The sequence below is a fragment of the Notothenia coriiceps genome, unplaced genomic scaffold (genome assembly GCF_000735185.1).
Source record: "Notothenia coriiceps isolate Sejong01 unplaced genomic scaffold, NC01 NC01_scaffold00036177, whole genome shotgun sequence".
NCBI lineage: Eukaryota > Metazoa > Chordata > Actinopteri > Perciformes > Nototheniidae > Notothenia > Notothenia coriiceps.
This window is the reverse complement of record NW_011368878.1, coordinates 8,919-35,516: the sequence shown is the minus strand read 5'-3', so window position 1 is coordinate 35,516 and position 26,598 is coordinate 8,919. Positions and strand designations below refer to the sequence as shown.

The 26,598-nt window shown below is 41.5% G+C and overlaps 1 protein-coding gene across 2 annotated transcripts in view; it reads right to left on the bottom strand.

The window, feature by feature from the left end:
* sptbn4a (spectrin, beta, non-erythrocytic 4a) overlaps window positions 1-24,130 on the bottom strand; it is a 28,087-nt gene extending 3,957 nt beyond the window's left edge. The window contains exons 1-19 of one of the 2 annotated variants that reach the window (XM_010791975.1): window positions 23,412-24,130; window positions 23,048-23,202; window positions 13,159-13,422; window positions 11,766-11,999; window positions 11,026-11,115; window positions 10,669-10,947; window positions 10,448-10,578; window positions 10,062-10,266; window positions 8,836-9,081; window positions 8,580-8,714; window positions 7,261-7,502; window positions 4,866-5,004; window positions 4,668-4,752; window positions 4,208-4,419; window positions 2,390-3,846; window positions 2,124-2,184; window positions 1,765-2,033; window positions 873-1,043; window positions 667-709 (exon numbers count right to left, since the gene is read on the bottom strand). In XM_010791975.1, coding sequence (XP_010790277.1) covers window positions 667-709; window positions 873-1,043; window positions 1,765-2,033; window positions 2,124-2,184; window positions 2,390-3,846; window positions 4,208-4,419; window positions 4,668-4,752; window positions 4,866-5,004; window positions 7,261-7,502; window positions 8,580-8,714; window positions 8,836-9,081; window positions 10,062-10,266; window positions 10,448-10,578; window positions 10,669-10,947; window positions 11,026-11,115; window positions 11,766-11,999; window positions 13,159-13,422; window positions 23,048-23,170 — 4,386 coding nt within the window. In that variant the 5' untranslated portion in view covers window positions 23,171-23,202; window positions 23,412-24,130. Of the gene's footprint in view, window positions 1-666; window positions 710-872; window positions 1,044-1,764; window positions 2,034-2,123; window positions 2,185-2,389; window positions 3,847-4,207; window positions 4,420-4,667; window positions 4,753-4,865; window positions 5,005-7,260; window positions 7,503-8,579; window positions 8,715-8,835; window positions 9,082-10,061; window positions 10,267-10,447; window positions 10,579-10,668; window positions 10,948-11,025; window positions 11,116-11,765; window positions 12,000-13,158; window positions 13,423-23,047 lie in introns of both variants that reach the window. The other variant, XM_010791974.1, reaches the window with a different exon arrangement.
* Between the last annotated feature and the right edge of the window lie 2,468 nt (window positions 24,131-26,598).

The following is a 26,598-nucleotide window of genomic DNA, read 5'->3' as shown; positions in this document are numbered from 1 at the left end:
TTTAACCAGTTTAACTTTATTTAGAAATGAGGAAGAAACAAGAATTCTGTTTCTTCTGTTGGCGACCGAAACGCAAAGACAGTACCTCACATTGGCTTCCTTTATCAGACCTGGAGGTTCTGAGGTTGTTATTTATTAACCTGTTTCATTTTGTGTTTTAGTCAAATGTCACTCAGCAACACAATTAACTGTGACACAGTATTTTGTTTCAATGTAGATTTGTATGCACCTCTGTCAATATATACTTTTCTGTTAAAAAGGCCAATAAGCAAATTAGGAATAATAAATAAGCTACAGTGTGTGTGTTCATGGTGATAAAGGAACATGACACAGAGTGCAACAGTGTGGCTCACTGACAAAGGAGCTCTATGGCACCAATCATTAAGATACATCTGGCTTTGGTTTGGATACATACATCATTGTTGTTATTTTAATACATACATGGTTTTGGTCTTTTCATTGGACTTCAACAAGATTACCAGACTCACTCTAACTTTACTGAACATATGTAAACAACCTTTATGTTAGGTATCTTCCTTGATGTGTAGTTATCTCCTGTTGGCTCCTTATGGCTCTCTTATGTGGAAAACATAAGGTCTATATTAAGAGACAAAACTGCATGATGTCTGCCCCTTTTAAACATGACTCAAATACAAATGTTCTTACCTCATCTTTTGCATGGAATGCAAAGTTGTTACCATCAGCCATTCTGCAGGAAAAATGAACAGGGATTATCAGTTTCTCATTCACTGTAATCATTGTTTTAAGGTTGAATAATAAAAATAGTAATAATATTGTAAAGTTGTAAATATTCTGTGCTTTGATTTTAAAATTTGAAATGTAATATCATGATTTGTGTCACAATAACTTACTGAAGAATGAAGACATTTTTCTTCTTCTTGTATCCCATAGAAGGATCAAAGGTGCAGTTAGCCAGCTCCACAGGAGGCTCCTCGTTGTATGTCGTAGTCAGGTGCCTAGCATCCTTGTAGAAAAGCAGCTGTCCCTCTTTCAACACACAGTACACGTTCAGCCAGGATTTGCTGTGAAATGAAGATGACACATGTAACAGATATCAACAGATTACGATTGAATACATGTTCAGACATGAGCCAGTGGAAAGATTGACAGAGTAACACAATGTACAGGTTATTACAGAAGTACACTTTCCTTCACATTTTCCAAACACAATGATAGTGGAAGCAAAATTATCATTGAAATTCCCAGGCCTTTTTAAAAAGTTGTCAAGACGCCAGACAAAGCAGGCTTCTTTTTAATAGCAAACGACTGATAATTTGTCGGTTTGAATGTCCGCTGTTGTTGGCAGATTAGCATAAACTACTTCCAACCGAGCTGGTCTCCAGCTAACCTTTTAAGGTTTCCAGCTGACTCATTTAAAATGAGTATCTTGTAAAAGGGGTCTTAATACAATTAAATAATTCCACAAGTTAATGATTCATGTAGAAGATATCAAGATGTTGCAGTGTAGTTTTAATTGAATACAAAACAGTGTATGTCTTAGTTGTGACCAGCTTTTCTTTAACATAGCATTACTCCACAAATTACTCTAGATAGTTCATAATGCCCTCCATTGCCTGGAAGTAAAGCTCGGTGACTGTAGGTTGTAAGCTAGTAAGCTGGACATGCTAACATTCAAATCATATGTTTATGCAGATACATTTCTTATCTTCCTTACACTTGGGTAGACAGATCTCCAGACTCCATGAAATGTCTACGTCTGATTGGTGTTGACATTGGTTATACCTGTTTGGGCTTCTCTGCTGAGCTTCAAGGTCAGATGATGTGGCCTTTTTGCGGTAGAGGAAGCCTTCGTTGTGGGCAGTGTGTGAAGGCGGCTGAGGTGTGGTTGGGGCCCCAGTAGCTGGAGCTGAGCGAGAACGCCGTGTCTCCTCAGGCTCTTTGGGACGAGGCCTCCTCCTCGGTTTGGGGCGGTCTCGGGCCCGAGGACGTCCATCAAAACGAGTCACCGGTGCTGAGAGGCTGCTTGCAGGGCGATAAGAATCTCCTCGTGCCTGAGGAATGAAAAAGAAGAGAATGTCATATCAATACAAACATTTAAAAAAGAGCAACACTGTTTTGATGTACCGTGCAAGCTTACTCACAGATGCTGCCTCTCTCTCCTGGACTTGTTCAACAATCTCTGCCATGGTATTTCTCTTATCCCTGTAGTTACAACAGACATGTGTCACCCGAACACAATCATCATGTGACACTACAAATCTTTAGGGTCATACCACACAGTGTTGACTATGCAAATGTGTTAAGATCATCTGACTTTAACTGTCACCACACTGAAAAAACGGAAACGTTGACTTTAATTAAAGTCAGTGTTGCAGTTTTTTCAGTGTAGCATGGCTCATTCACATACCCTGAGCGTTTGTCAGAACCGTCCTTAACAGAGCCCTCCAGGTCACTCGAGTCCTGCCTCTGGAGCCTCTGCTTGCCGCTGCCCTCCTGCTCGCTGGACGACTGCCTCTCCAGGCGCCTCCGGTAGCGCTCCTGACGCACAATCAGCGGCAGCTCGTTCAGCCTAGCCTGGATCTCTTGTTCGCTGGAGGTCTGTCTACCCAACTTGTACTCCCTCTCTCGCCTCAGGTGGTCCATCTGAGGATCCGAGCGGCTGCCACGGGGATCCCTCTGGAGGCGGCCGTGGAGGAGCTCCAGCCCCGACTCTGGCCCCACCATGTCGGCCATTGGGATGTCCCCAAACTGTTCCCGCTGCGCCCTGCTGGCCTCTAGGAGGGGGTTTACAGCCTTGTGGATGTGGTTGATCCTGGGCTGCATGAAGTCAGCTTTCAGATGCTGCCATGCATATGCCATTTTAGGGTCCATGATGCCACCGCTTTGCGCCAGGTAACTAGAACTGCCCAGGCTTCCACTGCTGTAATTATTTTGTGCCAGAAAGCCTGAGCTACCCAATCCCCCACTGCTCTGGTAATTCTGCGCTAAGTATCCAGAACTCACCATATTAGGCTGTTGTGCTAAATACCCAGAACTCCCCATGTTAGGCTGTTGTGCCAAATACCCAGTGCTCCCCAAATTAGGCGGTTGTGCCAAATACCCAGAACTACCCATATTAGGCTGCTGCGCCAAATATCCCGTACTTCCTAAATTAGGCTGTGGTGCCAAATATCCTGTACTTCCTAAATTAGGCTGTTGTGCCAAATATCCTGTACTCCCTAGATTAGGCTGATGTCCCAAGTATCCAGAACTTCCCATATTTGGTGATTGAGCCAAATATCCAGAACTGCCCATATTCTGTTGAGGCAGATAGCCAGGGCTTCCCATACCCCCACTGCTTGGATGCTGAGCTATGTTACCTGAATTTCCCAACCTCCCGCTGCCTAGATGGTTTGGCGTACCACCAACACACCCAGTAGTCAGTCCGTAGTATCCAGAGCTTTCCGCACTGCCAGCAGTTGGTAGATGGTTTATCCCAAGGTAAGTATCTGCTCCAGGATTCTGGGAAGTCAGTGCAGTGAAAGCGGATTCACTTCCACCTCCCGGCACCTGGTGGTTCATTCCAAGGTATGAGGAGCTTGCCAACTTCCCACTGCCCTGCTGTTCCAATCCATGGTAGCCTGATCCATTTATAACTGGCTTGTAACTAGCTAGGGTTGAGGACAATCTCTGTGTCGCAGGGGAGGCTCCCAGATCCAGACTGGTCTGTAAGGGTTTGGGTTCTACATGAACCTGTACCGTCTGCCTCAAGAAAGATGAGGTAGCACTGATTGAGGGAACACTGGGAGTCAGACATGATATTGGGAACATCCTTCGGCTGGAGAGCGGGGTTGCCTTTTTCTCCTCCTCTTTTTTCTTCTCAGCCTAAAGAGAGAGTTAACTAAATAACTAATAGCTCTCCATAAACCCAATTCAAACTCAGACATCAAAGGTTGATGGTCCAACAAAATGGGGGTACAAAAAGTTATCAGGAATGATTTGCTCAATTAAGAACAGTGTTATATTAGCTACTTAGCAATGTAGCATGATAAGCAGATGGGGTGCAGAGAACACAGTAAACCACATGCAGTCAACGTCCTGAGACAGATTTAAGCCCATAACGATGCATGCGCCCCATGCCTGCTAAAGCAAACATAAGATCCCAAGGTCACATTTTTTCCCCTGTAGCAGCATTAAATAGTGACTCCACCAAACTGATTAAACATTTATCTACAGTCAAGCTTACTGCGGAAAGCTGGCGGAGAGAGCTGAAGCGTTCTTTCCAGGTGACAGCAGCCTTGCGGAAGGCCTCGTGGCGAAGGATGAGTTGCTCAACCTCGTCTGTTTGGGTCCGGGCTCCTCCTCCCTCTGGCTCCTTGGAGGTGATCAGCGGCTCCTTGGCCTTCAGCCAGGCTTCTGCCTTCACCGTCTCCTGGGTGAACTGGAAATGTTCCTGCCCTGGAGTTGACAGCAGATCAACTGCATGGTTACCACAACACCACCGCACACTCCAGTAGAAATTGTTTGCGCCATCTTAGCAGATGTTTATATTACTATTACAGTAATGTTTGCAAGAACAATATTCTTCATACATTTTTCATGGAAAAAAGGACAAGGTAGAAAAACGTTTATAGTTAGAGCCATATAATATAAGTGGTTTGTTAAGAGCTGCTTCCGCTCTGATGTAATTGTAGTGAGTTACTCACTGCGCAGTAACTTCTCCTGGTGTTTGTCCCATTTTTCAATAAGATCCCTCTGCTTAGCCAGAAGACTGTCCAGCTTCTCTTGTATCTGTGGTGACAGACAGATTGCAGTCATTACCTCAGCAACATATTCCTGCATCCTAATCAAGTCATTTTATGGGTTTAATGTGTTCTTTGTGTTGTGCTGTTTGTCAGCCTGACCTCCTCTGATGCAGGGTTGCCTGCAGCTATGAGGATCTTGCCCAGGTCTGCACACTGCTGTATGGTCTTGCTGCGGCCGTCTACTTTGGCTTTCAGCTCCTGATGTTGTCTCATCATCACCTCGAGAGCCGTCAGATCTCTGAGGACGGATAGAACAGATACATAAGGATAAATGAAGAAAAAATAACTATCATGGGGTGTGTAGTCCACCAAAGAAACTCTTGGTTGTGTGAAATTCTGTCGACTCTTCAACCAATCCACTTATTGACGGGAGCTGGGGAGAATAATAATTTATAGAATACTCTCAGTGATGGTAAGCAAAACCAAGCCACCTGTTCCAAAGAAATAGGCATTACACAAAATGGGTCAATACAATACAAATGTACAGTTGTTAAAGAAGCCTATTACTATAACAGCAGGTCATGAATATATTTAACATTCTAACAAAATCCCAAAGCATATTCCAGTTCAAATTGTAAGCCTTCTGGCTTCAGAGTGTTTTTAGGTTATATGCGTTTTTTTTTCAAATTCAATCAATATCAAGGAATCCTGAAAAACCTACAGAGTGTAAAATGTGAACTGTAAGCGGTATACCAGTAGACATACTGTAGTACAGTACTTGTGGTAAAATGATGAATGAGGCTGAATAATAATGACTTTGTCGACCCTGCCTTTATTCTAGAGCCAGCAGCAGAACCAGCTCTCACCATCCTCTCACAACACTATGAAATGCTCCCATGCACACAACAGGATACATCCTTCTGGTATAGGTGGCCATAGATGTAGCCAACAACGCTCTTTGACAATAATTATCTTCATTTTACCATCACATTTCATAACAACGATAATAACAGCCTCCATATGTTTTTGAGCATTTCTCCTTTATCTCTGATATTGGAGAGACATGGACAGGAAGTCTTAGAGATAACTGTGGATGACATGCAATTAAGGCTGGATTTCCAACCTGAGATGGTTTGCTTACATTATATGTATTAGATCCATGTTACAGTGATGTTATTTTCTCTGGCCAGGCAATTGATGGACATAAATGTTGATATTTAATTAACAAAGTGAATAGTTATTAAGCAAAAACCAACAGACGTTAGCTTGTTCCAGCTTCACAAAGGCGAGTGAAGTTTATTGTAAAATTAACAATTTTGTGTTTTAGATTGAAATAACTAAACAGAGATATAATCTGAAAACTTATCAATGGGAGAATATTGTCTTTAACATGGGTTGGTTAAGGAATTGCAAAAGCAAATGGGTAGAATATAATCATAGATATATTTGGACCTCAGTGAGACGTCAAAGGCCTGGTCTTATTCAAAGCAAAGAGTGCTGAAAATGTAATAGCTCTATGGGTAATGTTCTACTCCTCAAGTGGGACTTTACCCCACTTTGGACACGAGTGGTTTCTGCAATTGAGTAGTGATTGGATCAGCTGTTTCTGCCTTCATAAATATGTTCTACCAGCTGGACTTACAAAGGCCAGCATCTTGGTGAGCTCTCACAGGCTCTCCTTTTGCATCCACTTTCAGAGTAAGGAACTGGAAAATGTAAGCACACCTTGAAACAACTTATTGTGGATTTGGAGTCAACTGGAAATTAACTGAAATGTGGGTAGCTTCCTTAAATGTTTTTATGAAGGGGATCATTAGATAGTAATTTGTAGAAAACATTAATGTATGACAAGTGACATGTGTGACAGGTGATTTGTGGAATATTGTCTCAAATAAGGTATGAAATGGCTAAAAATTACAATTTCCTAAAGCCGGGGGTTACGTCTTCAAATGTTGTCTTTGTCAAACTATCAAGCCAAACCCAAAGACATTCAGTTGGCAATCACATAACACACATTCTGAAGCAGAAAATCTTCACAACGGAGAAACTGGAACAAGAGAATGTCAGTCATGTTTGCTTTAAAAATGAAATGATTAACCAATTAGCCTTTTTGTTGATCCAATAATCTATTATTCGCCAAACATTAAAGAAAATGTGACACAAATTTTAATTGGACCCCTTTAAAAGACGGGCACATGCAATCTTCATCAGTGGCACAGTGAGAATGTCAATGCATATGGTGATATACATAAACAGCTGCTAATATTTGGAATACACTATGCAGCAGTAGTGATAACAGTGTAAAATGTGTAGCCCTCAAACACATAATAATAATACCAGATGTCATCTGAAAATTAGGTCAAGGTGGCACAGCAGCCTAATTCGACACAGCACGGAAATGAATTCTCTCTATAGGGACTGCACAAAACCACAGGGACCTCCAGCTAACTGAACACAGAATGCAGCTCCTCAACCAGCACAACACACTGTATACAATGGGTTTAATGCACAGCTCTACACTGAAGAGTAAGCAGGTGTGCAGCAGGAGTCTTACCTGGGCTCATCCCATATAATCTGGCCCATGATGCCTTCCATCCACATGAGGTTTTCACGCACCACGGAGAAGAACTGCACCTTGTCTGTGACTGAGGTGACCTGCACACGGCTGGCCTCACAGGAGCTCAGCAGCTCCTTCCAGGCCTCCATCACTTCCAGCTCTTTGACCATGATGGCCTCCGCCTTTTCCCCAGCGTAGATGGTCCTCAGCTGGGCCGCATTCTCCTGCAGCTGCCTCACCTGCAGAGAAAGGATGAAGAGGCGTCATTACAGGAGAACACTGTCAGTGTAGAAGAGAGCTTGTAGAACTAAAAGGATTTTATTAGTGTGTCTGATATTTTGTATTACTAGAGATGCTATCTCATCTACTTTTATAATGCTTTTACCTATTTATATTTAATCTTTTTTTACCAGGGATTTGTCTTATTTGATTTGATTTGATGTATTATGTCTTTATTGTACAAGGGCCATGCACAACAACATCAATCTCAAAAAGAGAAGAGATCATTTATGCCAGACTTGAGCTAATAGCTCATATCCATCTGCAGTCCCTGGGCAGGTACACACATAACAATCAACAAACACTTAAAACATTACTAAAAAATCCAACTACGATGAAACAAATGTTGGCAGGACTGGTCGCTCACGATCCATTTGTTTTGCACCATGGGAAATAGAGCGAACGTCTGTGCACATTTGAAGTTCAGCTGAATGATCTTGAATACCGATCAAACTTTTGAAAACAGAAGGAGATGTTGTTGTATTTGGACAGTATATTGCAATGATGTTGATTTAATGATTTATCATTAAAAAGTTATAAGGGATCTCAATGTGTTTCAGCACTCTCTTACTTGCCTTGGACCAGCAGGTTATACAATATCAGATAATGTGATTGAATCATGAGGTACAAACATGTTTTCGATGCTTCTATTGCTAAACAATTCCTCAGATGTCTCAATTTGAAGATTTTATATATCAGTTGTCGACTTGTGTTTTTGATATGGCTTTTGAAAGTCAAGTTGGTATCTCAATCACTCCTAAACATCTCCCCATGTTAACGTTTTTGATAATTTGTCCATTATCCTTAAGCTGTGATTATCTTATTATTAGTCAAATGTAACGTGTGTATGCTCCTATATTTAATATGTAAGCCTACGTTTTATCTGCACTGTCTGATTTATCTGTCTGATTGCTGTAACAGTGTAAAAGTGGGGAAATGAAGGTTACAGGAACAGAGGATTTCTGGTCTGCCATCATCCCTTTGCTCATGAGCAGGAGTACACTGTGTGACGTATGGTGTCAGAACTCATCACTTGCCTGTGCAACCAGCAGTTGAAGGGCATGCTCAAAGGAGTGCATGAGCCTCTGCAGGGTGGCTGGATTGGTGATGTTGGCTTGGCACGCCCTCACCTCTGGCAGCTGCTTCATCTTCCCTGCGATCTGAGCCAAGACCTACAACACAGGACAGTGTCATTATCACGAGCGCTTCAAAAATAGAAGCTGCATGTCCCGGCCAGACTGTCTACCTCTGAAATGAAGAACACGGTACTCCTGATATTAGTTTTGACGGTACCTCTTTGCAGTCGGTGAAGAACTTGTGCAGCTGGTGCGAGGCGAGCAGCATCTGCCTGCGGGTCTCCATCAGCTCCAAGAGGTCGGCCCACGACTCGTTCAGCCCGTCCTTCCACTCGGCGATGGTGGCCGCGTCCGAGTGGCCGCAGTCGATCATCTCGTTCACCATTTTGTTGACATGCTCCATGCGCTGCTGCCCGATGCTGTTGGTTTCTGTGGCAAACTTGGTGAATCTCTCCTGAAGCACCTGGAACACACATAGAGCACAAACACTACAAACACACTGATACAATGCATTAACTGAGGAAAGAAAACCTCGGTTTGATATAATTGAATAGTAATTTGAATACATGATTCCTTTTTTTAAAGACTAAATGATTAATGGTCTAATACAGAAATTATTCTGTAAATTAATCAATTAGGAGAGTTTCAGACCCAGTTTATTCAAAACAGAAACATGATTGGAGGTGTGTGATCAAAATCATGAATACAAAAATGTTTTCTACGTGTCTAACACTGTACATTTTAGTGATAGTCTTTTTATTTTATTTTTATTGAACAGAATTGTATATTGTTTTTATTCATTCTGTGACGCCCTCTCACAACAAAATATATATTTCTGGTATAACTGGCGCAGCAGTCCTTTAAGATATCTTTTTTGAATGTTGTTTTTTTTATATATAAAAATATATATAAAAGAATATTTGTATTTTCTAACTAAATCAAATAATTTAAAGATATTTCTGTTCTTCATGTGTATTTTGTGTATTTTAAAATAAGGGAAACAAAATCTGGTCCGGTCTAAATAAACCTGATTTCTGCGTAAATGTTGTAAAAGTTGTCTGTTTTATTGCCTGATTACAGTTCATTGTATTCTTAATACTTAGCTATATTAGCTGGTTCATTTAGCCTTACACTGCCGAAAAAATATATATTGTTCACCATTAATTATCGTTCTTTTTGTACATGTGTTAAATTCAAAGCTTTTTAATAGCTGGTGAACAGGAACAGTGAGTTCTGACATGTTAAGAATATTTGTACTGTTTACTATAACTGCTTTTACACTTGGTATTTAATTAAGTGTGAAAGGGTTAGGGTTATGCTTATGGTCAAATGTTCACTGTTCAGATGTGAGACGTGTCAAATAGTTCTTGGTGTTCTCATAAATTAACCTTATCCTCAGTGTAATGTCTGCTGTGTTTGTTGTGGTGTAGTTGCTGGACTGACCGTGACGTCCTCAAGGTCGTGGCCCAGCTCGGTGGAACTGGCCACGGTCTCTCGCTCAGTGATCCACTTCTCCAGCTCCTCCACGTCCTTGTTGAGCTGATAGAGCCAGTACTGCTGCTCCAGCTTATTCTTCCTGTGCTCCACCATGTCCTTCAGAGACACGTACAGCCGGTCTATGTGCGACTGCTGCTTGGTGAGCTGCTCACTGAAGAACATTGAGAGAAAATAGAATGTTACAGCTACCAACAAGAGGCGCTTTGACCATTTTACCCTAATGTTACCCAACCTATACAGTAGATATAACATGCAAATATTAAACTTTCCTCTTTTCCTGGGCTATAAGTGCTGCTTGGTGAGTGCACGTGAGACCCTGGGTCAGGCCACACCTTTCTGGGTGGCCCATTTCCATAAGAAGCTGGCATTGCTGGGTGAGCATGCCTACTGTCTCTGCATAATTTTCCACTGTTTGCTCCAGAGCCAGGTGGCCCTTCAGCAGCTGCAGGGTGCTCGCCTCGTCCTGAAAAATATCAAAAGGGTATCAGGATACAGGATTCACTTTCACATTTATGCCAACATGCACCTGTTTGACTGACGGGGCGGTCCGTACCGTTCCTTTTTCTTCATTGACCAGTTGGAGCTTCTGACCTGACAGCCAGGTCTCCACTTTAGCCGCGTCGCTGTAGTACTGCTGAGACAGCAGCATGGCGTCCAGCATCATACACCTCCTCTCGGCCTCCAGCTGCAAAACCTCCCACAGCTGGCGCACATGCCCCGCCCCTTCACGCACACACTCCACCTCAGGGGTCCTCAGCGAAGCGATGATCCCCGCCCGGTCCAGAACCTCCTCCACACGAGCCCGCCGCCCTGTCAGCTCCCTCTGAAGGGTCTGAAGGACCAATCACAGATAAGTTCCCCGACTAAGAGGTCATATCAGCAGATCGTAACCATCATGTTTGACACTCACCTGGTTCTTCTTTACATGCTGCTGTACACTCTGGAGGTTATTCCCATAATCCTTACAGGAGGCCAAGGGAAGCCTCTCCTGGATCCACAGCTATCAAGTAAACACAGTCAGGACATTACATTATTTAAGAAAGCTCTGGAAAAAACACTGATGCATAGCATGATGCAATTAAAAAAGAAATTGAGCTATTTAAATATTCTACTTTAATATAATATACTAACACAGGCGGAATTCTAAAACAGAACTAAAAGCAGATTATAATATACACTGTTCAAATTGCACTTGTTCCAGCACAAAACAGCCCACATTTCTCTCACTAAACAAAATAAGAACAAAAACTTAAGTTAATTAGATTTCAAACTAAATAGTGATAGTACTTTTTACTGTTTTGTATAAATGTTAAGTTATTTGCTGGTCTTTGGAATACAGTTAATCAGTTAATGTGAATGTTGAGAAATTCCCGATACCATCTTGGCATGTTTACTATGCCTGCACCACATTGTTAAAGCCTTATAACATCTACACTAACCAGTAGCAGCTTATCGTAACCATACAACATACTGCTATATATAAATAGATATCATTAATACCAATCAGCAGAATTGAACTCATCCTATTGGTACAGCCTTCCACAACAGTCTCAGTTCCTCATTTGGGAAAATGAATCGCCCACACTTGGTGTAAATGGAAGAGGAAATATATGAAAGGTAAGGATGGGGAACTCAGTAGTGTGCACTCACTATCTCATCCTCCAGGTCTTGGGCGACTTGATGCATCTCTTTGGAGGCCAGCAGGATGCGGCGTCTCTCCTTCAGCGGCTCGATGAGGCGGACGATGCGAGTCTCCACGACGCCTGACTGCTCGCCGGCCTCCCTGTCACTTGCCATCAGGCCTCGCTGGGGCAGGCAGACACCCTGCACGCTGCCCAGCTCTCCCACATCCTTGTAATAGTCCCCTATCTGAGACTCCATAGCCTGCAGCGGAGGGGAGGGGAAGGTCATGTTACAGCCAGCAGAGGGATGGACAAACACAGCACATCAGCTGTTTTCCTATCAGAACATTTCAGGCTTATGTATGGACTGCCTCCCTTTAAGGAAAAAGGCATATGTTGCATTTTTTATTCCACTGAACCTCATGCTTCAGAACACACCGCCACAATAGCAGCCTGTGTAGACACATGTCAGAGCCATAGACTGTTTATATAAAGCTCAGGGCTGAGGAACATTACATAAACAACAGGGAGCTGAAGAATGCAGTCTTACTCGGTCAGAAGCATTGGTTACATTCAGGCAGGTTAGAGAAGTCTCATGGGCAAAGGTACTGTTGAGATATTATATCATCTTCTATAATCTTCAAACTGAGTCACTAGTCAGAGGATGTAGACAAAGCAGCACAGGCTGTTGTATTATTTTGGTTTGTTTTCAACTGAAGCCCAGGGGTGGAATGTAACTTAGTACTTTAAATGAAATACTAAACTTCAGTTTATTGTTGAAGCACTTCTATGTTGTGCTACTTTACTTCACCTTGGCGACCATGAATGTGAAACATATGATTCCATGTCCTATATCCACACCACCACCGCTAAGCTAAAGGCGGCTGACGTTCATCGTAATCATGTTAGGTAGCATAGTATGGTAAAAGCCTTGCAATGTTAAACCCCTGATGCAGTGAGTCCTTCTCTCCCTTACTTTAACTTGTTGCCTCAACTCCTGCAAGGCAATCATCAGGTGTGCTGAGGGTGTGTCCCGGGGAACAATTTCTATAGTGAATTACGGAGGAGAAAGAGGGGTGTACAGCGGCTTGCTGGGGAGTGAAATAAAAGGCATTTGGCTCTTTTTATGGTTTACTTCGATCAACTGAACAGAGAAACCATCTCATCTGAGGACCAAATATTGAGCATCGAACCTTGAGTATTTATTTATCTTTTTTACTTTCAGAGAGTTTCATTCATGTTTTTCTCTTTTCCAATGAATTGCTTTTTTCTCAATAACATTACTCTAGTTATTTGGTTTGTGCTTTTGGACAAAGCACTGGATAAGGCTTAGGATACACATTTTAGAGGATGACCACGGATGATGGTTTCCACCATTTTAATCATTTGTGGCCACTTGTCAGAGACCCTTTGAGACTTGCCTGGAATTTCTGGAGCTGCTCATTGAAGGTGGGCAGATGGTGAGCCTGCTCCAGTTGGGGGGGCTGCTGCTCCAGGTGGGAGAGCTGGTTGTCCAGGTCCGAGAAGCTCTTCACCGCCGGCTCAGGCTTGTTGTTTTCAAAGAGCTGGCGAGCCTTGGCCTTGGTGGTGCTCTCCAGGTCGGACCAGCACTCTCTGATCTCCACCAGCTTCTGCTGGACCACCGAACGCAGCTCGGGCTTCTCCTGGATCAGTTCCTGACCCTCCTGGAGTTAGAAAATGAACTGATGTCAAAGCACTGATCAAAACACCAATCTAAGTCACTATGTATTTTCTATGTATCTGATTTAAAAATATACATGATATGTTGGACTGTCATTTCTTGGCTGAGTGGCTGTACGCTCTCCCTCGACTCTAAAATGTCAGCTTTTGCTTCGAGCCACGGTTCCTATGGGCTGAGATGATTGTTGCTTCACTTGGTACCAGAAATCAGTGAACTGCATCCATTTTCCACCATTTTAGAATTCTAGCGCGAAGATCTATAAATCAAAAAGTGTTCATTTAAATCTAAAAAATCACATTTTTTAAATGAAAGCCCTATTGCAAATCTCCACACACATATGAACACATGCCATTCTGATGAATGATCTTGTTTTATATTTATTATTTTATTGCATAAAGGCAATGTTGAAATCCCATTTACTCGTGCTGAAATTGAATGGCTAAATTTAGTTTTGTCCCTAAAATAGCTCGTCAGAGAGGCAGGTGTATGGAGCAAAGTTTGGCCTCGGGCTGACCTAAAAATCATTCACGGTAATTCTAATAAACTGTCCTGTGCTCTTCTGCCCCTCCTCCCTCCCCTACATCTAGGGCTAAATCATGACGTGATTTGTTGAGGAGATTCTTGGGGCTAAAGGCTTGTCAATGAAACTGCACTGAAAAAACTGAAACATTGAATTTAATTAAATGTATTATGTCAACAGATTTCACATAACTGTATTAGGTTAGTTGAAGGCAATTATATTACGTTTTAATGCAAAATATTAGGTTGAACTTAATATTATTGGTTTCAACTAACCTAATACAGTTATGTGAAATCTGTTGACATAATACATTTAATTAAAGGCAACGTTTCAGTTTTGTTAGTGTGTTGCCTTAAATCGATTATAGTCACACCTTCACGACTCTTTTAAGATTTGGTCTATTGGAAGATTATTTTAGAAATGTTTCTTTCACACATGACAGTTAATGATGTAATCATTATTTCCTTGTATTGTCACAACCAGCATGCACATGTTGGATTGCATCCTTTACATTGTGCTTCCCTCCTTTATCTGTCACAGGGAGCTGGACGTATCCTACAGTATGGCTCTCATAATGCAGTGCTGCATTCCTCCTCTTGGCACAGGCTCTCTGCTCAACTGCTGCTAGCGCTCACTCTCTCTCAGCCTCTCCTATCTTTCCTCAGCCTCGCTCTGCCTCTCATAATGCAGAGCCAGCAGAAAGCAGGTCTCTCTCTCTCCTCTCTTGGCTTTACTGACACACAGAGTGAGGCAGAGGGAGAACAAATCAGAGAGGGGGTGGAGAGAGGAGTGGGGAGAGGCAGCGTAAAGGAAGAAGCAAAAGGAGAAAGAATCAAAGGTTGGTGGAACAGGAGCGAGGCCGTGTGTGTGCTGGGCAGCCGGTGCGCGGTTGGATCCAAAGGGCATCTGTGAAGTGGATTTTCGAGGCAATCATGGCTGGTGATATTATAATGCAGAGCAAATAATGGATCATGCTATTATATAAGCATCTTGTTGCCAAATTCTGCAGGCTGATGCAGCAGAGTGTAAGGTGGGTGGAATAAAGGGCTTGGTTTATACTACTGGCACAAACAACAATGAATTCACTCCCACTGAATGCATCAAAGTAACACTATGCAACTTATGCTTTTAACCATTCAAAGAGTCATAATGCTGCAAATAAGACCAAATGCAGCTTCAAACCAACCCACAATGCAACACTAACACAGTGCATAGAGTGGTGCAGTGATGATGTATTTTTGTAGACCCGGAAGTTAGCATCACAAGTGCTCCCTTAATCAAAACCAATGTGATCTCCACTCTGGATTTCGGTATAGTGCAGAAAATAAAATATTTTGCAAACATACATTTATGATACTTATTTTTTGTTCAGCAGGATAATCTCCACATATCAAATATTATTTTGTAATTTTTGAAGCGCAAGTGCATTTGGCAGAAACAAAAAGCTAACGGTAGGCTACAAACAAAATATACTACGACCACATGGCAGCGCATCAACAACGCTAAGCTAAAGTTGGACTTGTGTCGGTGTGAAGACGTTTTGTAGTTTATTTAGTCACTTTTTAGCAACCGCTGTATTTATGACACGTACAAGCTTTGGAAATTCACGAGTGGAAGCACTAACGTATTTTCTGCCAAGGGCTATGTGAGTAGCTTCAATGCTACGATACAGCGGAACATGATTTTTAAAAGGAAAGAATGCCAAAGTGCTCATATGTTCTGAACTTTCAAAAATATGTTATGAACCAAAAGGCAAACTATATCCCGTACATTTTTATAAAATGATCAAATAAAGTCAACATTTCACTGTGTTAACTGAGTTGTGTGCTGTTTCTTAAGCAGTTTTTTTAACATGACATGTTCGAATTCTGATAAATATAATAATTTGAATTGGGATTCACAAGCAACCATTTCCTTTCATTATACCTATTTAATTCAATTTCCACCGACTGAAGGTATATTTCTTGTTGTTGCCCACATTTATAAATCTCATTATGTAGTTCATTTATAGTGCAGTGCAAATATATTTCAAGCTGTGAACAGCTTTACACATTGCTGTTTTATAACATGATTATGACATGACTGGCTTTACTGTATAACCGGCAGTGTTTCAAATCATCTGCCACTTTGAAAATTTCCTTAGTCATGTATTTATATCATTCTTTAATTATGACTTGTATTCCTTTTTTCCCCTAAAACAACTGCACCATTAGCCCAACATATTATCTACAGCTCTTTTGCTTGTACAGTTGCAAGAAAAAGTATGTGAACCCTTTGGAACTACCTGGATTTCTGCATAAATTGGTCATAAAATGTGTTCTGATCTTCATCTAAGTCACAACAATAGACAAACACAGTCTGCTTAAGCTAAAACCACACAAACAATTATATGTTTTTATGTTTTTATTGAACACACCATGTAAACATTCACAGTGCAGGGTGGAAAAAGTATGTGAACCCTTGGATTTAATAACTGGTTGACCCTCCTTTGGCAGCAATAACCTCAACCAAACGTTTCCTATAGTTGCATATCAGACCTGCACAACGGTCAGGAGGAATTTTGGACCATTCCTCTTTACAAAACTGTTTCAGTTCAGCAATATTCTTGGGATGTCTGGTGTGAATCGCTCTCTTGAGGTCATGCCACAGCATCTCAATTGGGTTGAGGTCAGGACTCTGACTGGGCCACTCCAGAAGGCGTATTTTCTTCTGTTGAAGCCATTCTGTTGTTGATTTACTTCTGTGCTTTGGGTCGTTGTCCTGTTGCATCACCCATCTTCTGTTGAGCTTCAATTGGTGGACAGATGGCCTTAAGTTCTCCAGCAAAATGTCTTGATAAACTTGAGAATTCATTTTTCCGTCGATGATGGCAATCTGTCCAGGCCCTGAGGCAGCAAAGCAGCCCCAAACTATGATGCTCCCTCCACCATACTTCACAGTTGGAATGAGGTTTTGATGTTGGTGTGCTGTGCCTTTTTTTCTCCACACATAGCGTTGTGTGTTCCTTCCAAACAACTCAACTTTGGTTTCATCTGTCCACCGAATATTTTGCCAGTAGTGCTGTGGAACATCCAGGTGCTCTTTTGCAAACTTCAAACGTGCAGCAATGTTTTTTCTGGACAGCAGTGGCTTCCTCCATTTTATGACCAACTTATGCAGAAATCCAGGTAATTCCAAAGGGTTCACATACTTTTTCTTGCAACTGTATATGTCTGTCTGTGCAATATCTTTTTTACTCTCTGTTTTACCTGCCCAAAATATTAATCGCCATTGTGGATTAATAAAGTTGAATTGAAACAAATCGAATTGAATTAAAATGAAGATGACAAGGTTTCACATTTAACTGAAATGGTGATGTTTGTATGGAACAGAATGTCATAATCTAAAGCAAGCACAGTTGTTTTTTTACCTTATTAAAAAATATTGATTACATTTGTACCTTTGTCAATTTGTTTACTTCATTGACCAGGTCGATAATAGTCTAATATAATAACCCATACACGACAGCAGACACTAAAGAGCTGGTAGGAAGGTTTTAAAATGGAGTGTGGAACATTTGTCTCCCCCCTTTGGCAGAGAGAGAAATCACAATATGTCAAAACATCTTGTTTTACTATTTGATTGATTTTAAACAAACAATACTCCTTCATATTCATGAATTTCAGAAAATTGAACATTTATTGCCATGTTCACACGATAAATACATTTTGAAGTTTGTAAAGGTAGGATTACAACCGCCTCCTTCCCGACATCTCCCCGATTCAATGAATGTCAGGCCCATAGTAACACAGCAGGGGGTTTTACTCTAATTTTAAATAAAAACTAAGTCTTGTCTTTCGGAATATGAACTTATTGTGAGCAAATTCAGGTGATAAAATAGAGCTCTGAAGCTTTTAAAGGTATAATGACAAGTAACAAATGGAACAACTCAATGACACAGTATTCACACACACACACACACACACACACACACACACACACACACACACACACACACACACACACACACACACACACACCATCTTCCTATTTAATACAATGGATGGATCCCCCATGGACAATAAGGTGCTGTTTTCACCAACAATTATCCCAAAATAGGGGACATTTTTGATTGTAAATTAGAAGGTATGTTGTGGAACCCTTAAAATCACATGTGGATAGTCTGAGGCCCAGACTGCCTCTGATGTATTTACCAAATGGCACTGGTCTATATAAGTTTCAATTATTTGTTTATGCCAATTCTGTTTAATTTAACACATTTTGATGAGCAAGGGTATGCATGGGAATATTGGCATGCACAAGGACATGTAGCCTTCATGCACACTTGAGTGAACATTAGCCTGTGCTCAAAAGAGATAACCAGAAGTGCACAAGTTAAACTTAAATTGTATATTGATGACCATTCGTGGGTACGGATGCCAACTTCGCTCTGTGGGTGCACATAAGCATTTGCTCAAAAATGCAAAGTTAAAGTATATCAGCAAAGTCAACGTTTTCCTTCAATTTTTTCATTGATAGGCGTGCACGTGGGAATTGATGTGCATGTGTATGTGAGTGCCCCATACTAGTACTTCTTAAAGCCAAGATACCATCAAAGTGGGCTAACAACATTTCTTAATCCTATATCACTTTGATTCCCAAACTGTTGTACATCACTGAGGGTAAGACACTTTAGCTAGGTGGTACACAAGACCCCACTGAAAGGCCTTACAATTGCCCTTTGACTGGTCCAAGTCCTAAACTAAAGACCAAAAAAAGGGGTCATATTATATAATACCTTAACGACTGAAGGTCTATACAGTATATGTGTTACTGAGTTCCCATCCATTATCATGACAACCTTTCCACCAATGGTATTTCGTTTTTAGTGTGTGCTAAGGACAAGAGGCAGTGCATTTGTGAGGTCATTTGGATCACTGATTCTGTAGAAAACTGCAAAAACCCAGTCCATCTGCACTGAGCTGGGGTCTGTATCAACACAATTCCATTCAAAGAAACAAGAACATAACAATATTGCTCTCATTACAAACCAAATGTACCGGTGAAATACGATTCACCGTATTCAAAGAGCATTGATTAGATTAGAATCTTTAATGACCACACAGCCAGGTTGGTGGAATTTGTGTTGAGTGCAGATTATTACAGCTTGTTCCATACAATTCAACATACAATAAACAGACAATAAAAAGTAAAACACACAGCACAGGGCATACATCATGACATACATCATGACATATATCCTTCTTATTCTATGAAAATGCTACCCAATACACAGCCACAGAGAGGTCGAGTGGGTTAATGTACCCTCAAGGTATAATAGCTCAGATGCCTGTTTCCAGGCCCATAGCTTCCTGAAAATATGTCCCCCTGAACATTACAGTTAAAGGGGCCCTATTTTCAAATGTTCAGGTTTGTATTTAGTGTCTCTACTGTGACATGTCTCCATGGTTTAATGTTCAAAAAGCTCTTTATTTTTCTCATACCGCCTGTGCTGCAGAACCTCTTTTCACCCTCTGTCTGAAACCAGAGCCCAGTCTGCTCTGATTGGTTAGCCTGTATATTGTCTGAACAGTTTAGAAACCTCTGCTATAGTAAATATAATTTAATTCATTATGGCAATTTGACAGCAAAATTGGCGGTTAAATTAAACATATGAGCAATAAGATGAAACATGCTTGGCAGTAGGTTATGAGCTCACACTAGAACAGCATGAACACTTTGATAACAACACACTTAACACCATTTCACAGTGTGATATTATTATGGCAAATAAATTACAGGAGAAATTCATTTATTCATTTTTATACCTATCAAATAATCGTTAGTTTGAAGAAAAACTCGATAACCCTGTAATCATATGTAGTGTGCTTAAAATGGCCACAAACAGACACGGTGGTGAAGTTACGAGTTTAAATCTCTTTCACAGAACACATTTTTACGTTTTGTGTTGGTAACATTAAATAGAGCATACTATGCTCATTTTCAGGTTCATGTTTGTATTTAGTACCTCTACTGTGACATTGTTGTTCTCACTGTAACATGTTAAAATGTCTTCAGTAAAATAACGTTTTCTGAGAGATGCATTTATAGTTTTTTTCTATTGTATTTTTTATCATGACATGTATTGACAACGAACATACATTGACAAATATGCCAAATATATTTATTAAGTCAAATAAAGTCATCATGTCTTGGTAAAATTCTACCTGCCAAAAACAAAGTAGAAGGTAAAGAGTAATGTATCATTTTAATGTTTTTGTTGTTTTTCCTTGAGTCAGGGTTATTTCCCCTTTGACCCCCACCTGATTGGGGCCTGGATGATCACAATCATTGTTAAATGTATTAGGTACCGGCCCCTAGACAGACATCCAAGTGATATAGTGCCAATATGTTAATATGCAAATAGTGTGTGTTCATTAGTCTGTCACTAAACTATGTGCTCCAGCTGGCTCATGTTTTTCTCTGTGTGCTGATCCCTGAGCCTAAGGCTTGGCACAAGGTCAGCCGTGAGTCCTCTCACTGTAACAGAGAAGCTCCCGAAGATCCTCCACACACCAGGCGGCATGGACCTGTGTGCAAGGCTTCATGTGCTGAGTAAGTACTGAGAGAACAGAGGAGAGCGGCCGAGGCAGGAACCCTTCCAAGAGGACGCAGAGTTCTCTGATCACGGCAGGACGCGGCGTCATCTTTTCTGTCTCTCAGGTAACGGCAGAGAGAGAGATAGGGGGAGATTGAGTGATGTTAGCAGGGCTATGGAGACATGAGGGTATATGTAACTGTCTGTACTGAGCTACATGCATTTTTGGAGAGAGAGAAAACTCCTATGGAGCAGCCATCTTCTGCACTCAGTGTGAATCCTTTCAGTTCATTAATCTGGAGTTTGGCACGGTTATACATATTTGCTGATGATTCAGAAGTAGAACGCTATATCCTGTTTCAGTCCGCTTTTATTTCAAGCTGAGATGTCATCCTAGTTAGTGGACCTCTACATTTCATGTGATCATTACTGTTGTGATAGACAGAACATTAACTGATTATTATTTCAAAAAATAGTCAAATGTATTTTACACGTTTGGCAACTGGTAATGTCTCATGGTTGTGGTGGCAATGTGGACGCCAACCATTCAATACAACTGTCAATGGTTCCATTCCGCTCCAGGAGCTTTCTTGCTTTTTGTACCCTTACCCAAGTCATTTGTGTTCTTCTAAGACCCAAATCTATTCAGTTACAATGATTAAAAAAACGGAGAAAAGCCAATCACTGCATTTAAAAGCTAGAACTAGAGATTGGTTACATTTTTTGCTTGAAAATGGCGGAAGCCTAAACAATTCAGCGATAATCAAAACATTGCAGCTTACTCTTCTGTCAATTGAGCAATCAATAAATCCCTGAATCCTTTTTTTAAGCACTACATTGTAGAATCCGAAAGAAAAAAAAGTATGTAAAAGCTAAGACCTCATTTGATTTGATTCCAACCTGGCAGTATTTTACAAACATGGCCGCACAGCTTCAGGGACTAAACCTAGGAACCAGGAAACCTTCTACGACGACAAACCTTGAAATACATTTCACACATGGACAACCCACATGGTTAATGAGGATTTCCTCATTCGGTAATGTTGGGCTTGCCTTCATAGGCCATGGTTATAATTAGTTACACTGCTATCTAATGAATATTTAATAATAGGCCTAGTGTATATACTAAAAATGAATGTGTAAAAAATCTATACAGTCTAATGAATTTCTTAATGTATTCAATACAAAAATTAATAATTAAAACAATTGGAAATGTCAACAAAACCTCTCGGTATTATTAGAGATGTAAATACATTTTAGCAAGGTCAAAGTCTGATAAATCTCAGCCACACAGCCATCCCATCATTCAGCACTTCCTTCTAATTGTTTGTCCATGAACCTCTTGTCAGGTATTTTAGTCACAGTGATTGCCATAGTGGTAGAGCACTCCTTTACTTGTAGATTTTCAGTACAAGTAAGAAAACATTGCTGACAGGACACACTTTACACAATCATTCTTTGTGATTGTGATTTTTAAAATAGCAGAATCATGAGATTAGAAAACAGGTTTGTCGGTGTCTTATGTCTTATGCTTGGAGGCTGAATGCAACAGAGCAGTCCTAGTTTAATCTAAATCCCATTTACCTCTGATATCTCATCAATCTGAATCAATTATTAAACAGCACACACCTTAGATCAGCAATTTTGTATGAATAGTTTAGAAGCAAAGGTTTCTAAGAATGTTACCATGTGCTGGGCATAACAGCTAAATCACACATTATTACACAATGCATGTTTCTACGTTAAGAAACATTTGGGTTTAAAATTAAATTAACACTTTTATTCTCTACATGACCTCCTCATCAGGAATTTCACACGTGACTGAAATATTAAACACATTTTTCTAAAGAATAGCAACAGCATATTTGTGGTTTAGATTGGCCAGATGCAACAAGCCATTAGCAGAAATGGAGTCTCATTGACTAATTCATATCTCACCTCAGCTTCACTGAGGCAGAGGGCATGGAGAACATTCTGTGTGGATGGAATGGTGCTCTGTCTTGGAAGCAAAGCATGTTGGGAATCTGGGGCAATAAAATCCAACCTGAGAATGTTTTCATGATGTGAACTGCCTTTATGTATATGTCCCTAACAGATACCATGTGTAGATAAATGGGGGAAAGAGGAATCTGCTATCTCTGTATAGCCTTTTCTGCTGCAACGATTTCAGTGTCCTCTATATGATTAACTGTAACCTCCATAACTGAGCAATGAAAATCATGTGGCCTAACGTCTGTGCAGAGAGCAAAGATCCACAGGGATCCTGCCACCTGTGAGCCTGAACACACAGCCACTATAGCAATATAACCTTGAGAATGTAATTCAGGATGTCCCCGAGTAAAGTGATGAAATGAAAGCTGAGTGATGATATCTCTCCCACTTTTCCCTATTCTATATTACTGCCACCACACCCACTGTTACTCATGCCCCCCTCCCCAACGACCCACCTGCCTATCTGACCTCCCCGTCCCTCCATCCTTCCATCATGGTGCCCTGATCAACTCTACTCACCTGTTCTATCTTGGCGAGCCATTCCTTATTGCGGGCCAGTTCCGCCATAAAGGCCTGGTGCTTCAGCCACTTCCTGTGAAGCTTTTGAGCCTCATCCCGCGCAGTGTCTCGGGCCATAAGCATCTTCTCTTCCACCCGCTGTCCCAATCACTCAGCTAGGGGAGACAAAAATAGCCACCATCAGGAGTCCAACGCTCGAGCCAGCCCTTCTTCCCCCCTTTCCCACAGGACGTCCTGCCTGCCTCCAGTACGCAAGAGCCCCCCGCTCTGCTCTGCAGGGGCCTGGCTACCTGTGCTATCACCACCCACCCCAACCCCCACCAGACACCCTTTCTGTAGAGAAAAAAAGAATCAAGATAAGCACCTCAGCAGCAGTGGTAGCAATTGAAGCACTCAAGCTCTTCCTTTGGGTTGCCCCTGGGTCCTCATGCCCTACTGCTTCATGGGTCTTGCGGTCCTGATGCTGCAGTGCCTGCTAGTCAGTCTCAGAGAAGGCAAAAACAACCAGCGAAATAGAGGAAATGCGCCAATGACAACACTGGTACAGAATGACACACACCTCCAAGATTCTTCTCGGATTGTGGGTTATCTTCTAGCTACAAATGCCGATTACAATCCAGCTATCATTGAAGGTGTAGATGTAGCATAGCCACAGAAGAATCTTTCAGCCCGGGCAAAACCTGACCATCCACCACTCGCCAGTCCCAGTGAATCTGTAGTCCTGGCTAATGATGCTGTAGACAGGAGGAGGAGGAAGAGTTGGAGTGGGAGGAGCAGGGTGAATGGGATGCAGAGGCAGTGCAGAGGAGGCCGGATAACATAAGCTATCCACTCGTGAAATGCATGGTTCCTTCCGCTGCAAAGATGTACGAGCAGGCGGCTGTGAGATAGCACACTATTTTCTCTCCTCAGTTCCCCTTCCTCGTGTCCCCGAACAGCTCAGCCGCGCTTGGTGCATGCTGCTGCAGTCCTTGCCTCTCAGCTACACTCCTGTGTGTGCGTGTGTGCTTGCGTGAGTGTGTGTGTGTGTGCAATCACAATCAGCACTGCAGTGCCGGAGCAGAGAGAGAGTGAGAGAGAGAGAGAGAGAGAGAGAGGGGGGGGAGCAAGAAGGAGGGGAGAGAGGGGGGAGACAGCAAGGGAAGAGGGAGACAGGTTAGAGGAAATGGAGAAAGGGGGAGCGCCATGCAGAGCAAAAAGAAGAAGAAGAAGAAGGGAGCGCAAGTCAAAAGAGGGAAAAGATGGTGTTGGTGGGGGGTTAGTAAAACAGAGAAAGGAAGAGACAGCCTGCGTCATCCCTCAGTGTCACCAGGGACATTTCTCTGCACTAGAAATGACTGCACTCAGAGCGGGAGCGGGATTTGGGAAGGAGGGGGAGGTGTCGTTTAAAACAGCTGAATGAGAAGGATGCACACATGCTCCACGCTGCAGCTGACTGATTCGGATCACTGTTCATGCTTCCTCTTTGAGGGGACCTGCATGTGATCCTGCTGCTGCAGAGATGCCACTCGGGTGAAGAGGGTGCACACATTTTAACCGTGTACTCTGGCTAATGCTGCTCCCAGATCTGAATTATAGATAAGCAGGACAAAAAGATTTGTTCATTTCTCATTTTTTACTGAGCATGTGCTGCAGCATTGAATTTGTATTTATTTATATTCTGTTTGTTAAAATTATTTAATTTTTGTTATCAAATTCGATCATCCTCAGAACCCAGAGGAGATTAAAGTTGCATGAGTAACAGAGTGAAGTGCAGCACTACCATTAACCACCATGTCGTGTTTTTCAAGTTGGTTGTGTATTCTTTTTGTGATAGTTCAGAATTGAATAGACTAGTCAGGTGCCCATTTTGAAATGGCCGATTGCTTTGCTACAACTCTTCCAAGTTGTAGCATTGGGAACTTGCTCGTTTGGAGTGCGTTGCTATTGGGAATACATCGGTATGGTTGTTTGCAACTGCTAAATGTGTAGTCGATTGTATACATGGTTCTCAAGATATGTGGCCGACAGACAAACAAACATACATAGACATCTGCTGGACCATCACCAATTTGCAAATAGTAACCAGAATAAGTCCAGAATATCTACACATTTACACCAGATGTGGTCACAATAGCAAGAATTGTAAGGAGAAATCACGTTTTTTGTAATGTCAGCCCTGTCCACAGTATTTCAGCCAACTTTGAGAACCAGCTAATGGACAGAATGTTACAAATATGAGAAAGCGACTTCACTAATAAATCTGGCGATGAAAAATATTATATACCTAACATAACACACTATTGAAACCGGAGCAATACAACTGCCAAGTGTAACGCCAATCAGATCAACTGTTCTCGAGATATGATAAGGATAAACCCACAGACAGACAGAGAAAAAACGTCCTTCCTTTATAGTTACATTAGTGCAGCCCCTGTGCAAAACATGCCTGTCCAGAACGGGCGGGATGCATGACCTCTGGTATTGCTGCTCGCAGCCATTCCAAGAAATGCTCAAGCAGGCAACAATTTCAATACACCTGCCATCATGATGTTGTTGCGTCACACAGAGCATGAATTAGATTAGAAACTGTTTTTTGCCTTACATCCAGAATCCATGTAAGGTTACTTATCCAGGATTTAACTATGAGTTGCACACTGTAAAAGGACTACTGCAGATAACATGCTAAAGTCTGCAGAGCCCTGAAGTTTAGAAATATTAACATGTTGCCTGTCCTAATTGCAACAAAGGTAATAAAGCCCAGCAGTACAACAGCCAAGTATAAGGTATATCAGATGAATGGTTCTTAAGATATGTGAGGAAGGTGTTAAGTGTTGTAACTTAGACAGCATATGTTGCAAGATGTTCTTATACACTGTTCATAGCTAAACCTTTCTAAAATCAATGCACTCACTCAATCAACGATTATATATATATACATATATCATGAAATTATTTGGAGGTTAAGTATTCGCACGAATAACAATGCACAAAAAACTCAAATGTGTTTGAACACCCTGAGAGGTTTGAGAGGCTTATGTAGATACCTAATAATAAAAAGATTTTTGGAAAATTATTTGTGCTTTCATTTTTGCATTTTCTCACTACAATAAAGACTTTGGCTGACAGGGGCAAACACGCCCAAAACACTAACGTTCGGGGAAATGCGCTGAACTTTCAAAAAACATGCAAATGCACACAACATGTGTGCAGCATTTAGAAAACATTCACCAACTTGATGAAACATGCACAGCCACAGCTAAAAACGCTGCATAAACTAAACGCTGCAAACACAAAGCGCTGCAGATAAAAAAATGCTGCAAGAAAGCTCAAAACACACGGAAACAGGGACACTAAAAAGTGATGCAGTAGTTGGGACAGGAGCGCTTGACGTTCAAGGATTATAAAGTTGGCCAACAATCATTGTCACTCGAAAGTTAAAGGATGGAACCATTGATGAACAAAGATAACTGGATACAGCGGATGCTCAGTGCCACATAAAGCTAAAATGGTCTGACACTAGAAAAAAATACCTGTATGTTCCAGGGATCTTCCGGCAGTTGGTTCCATTT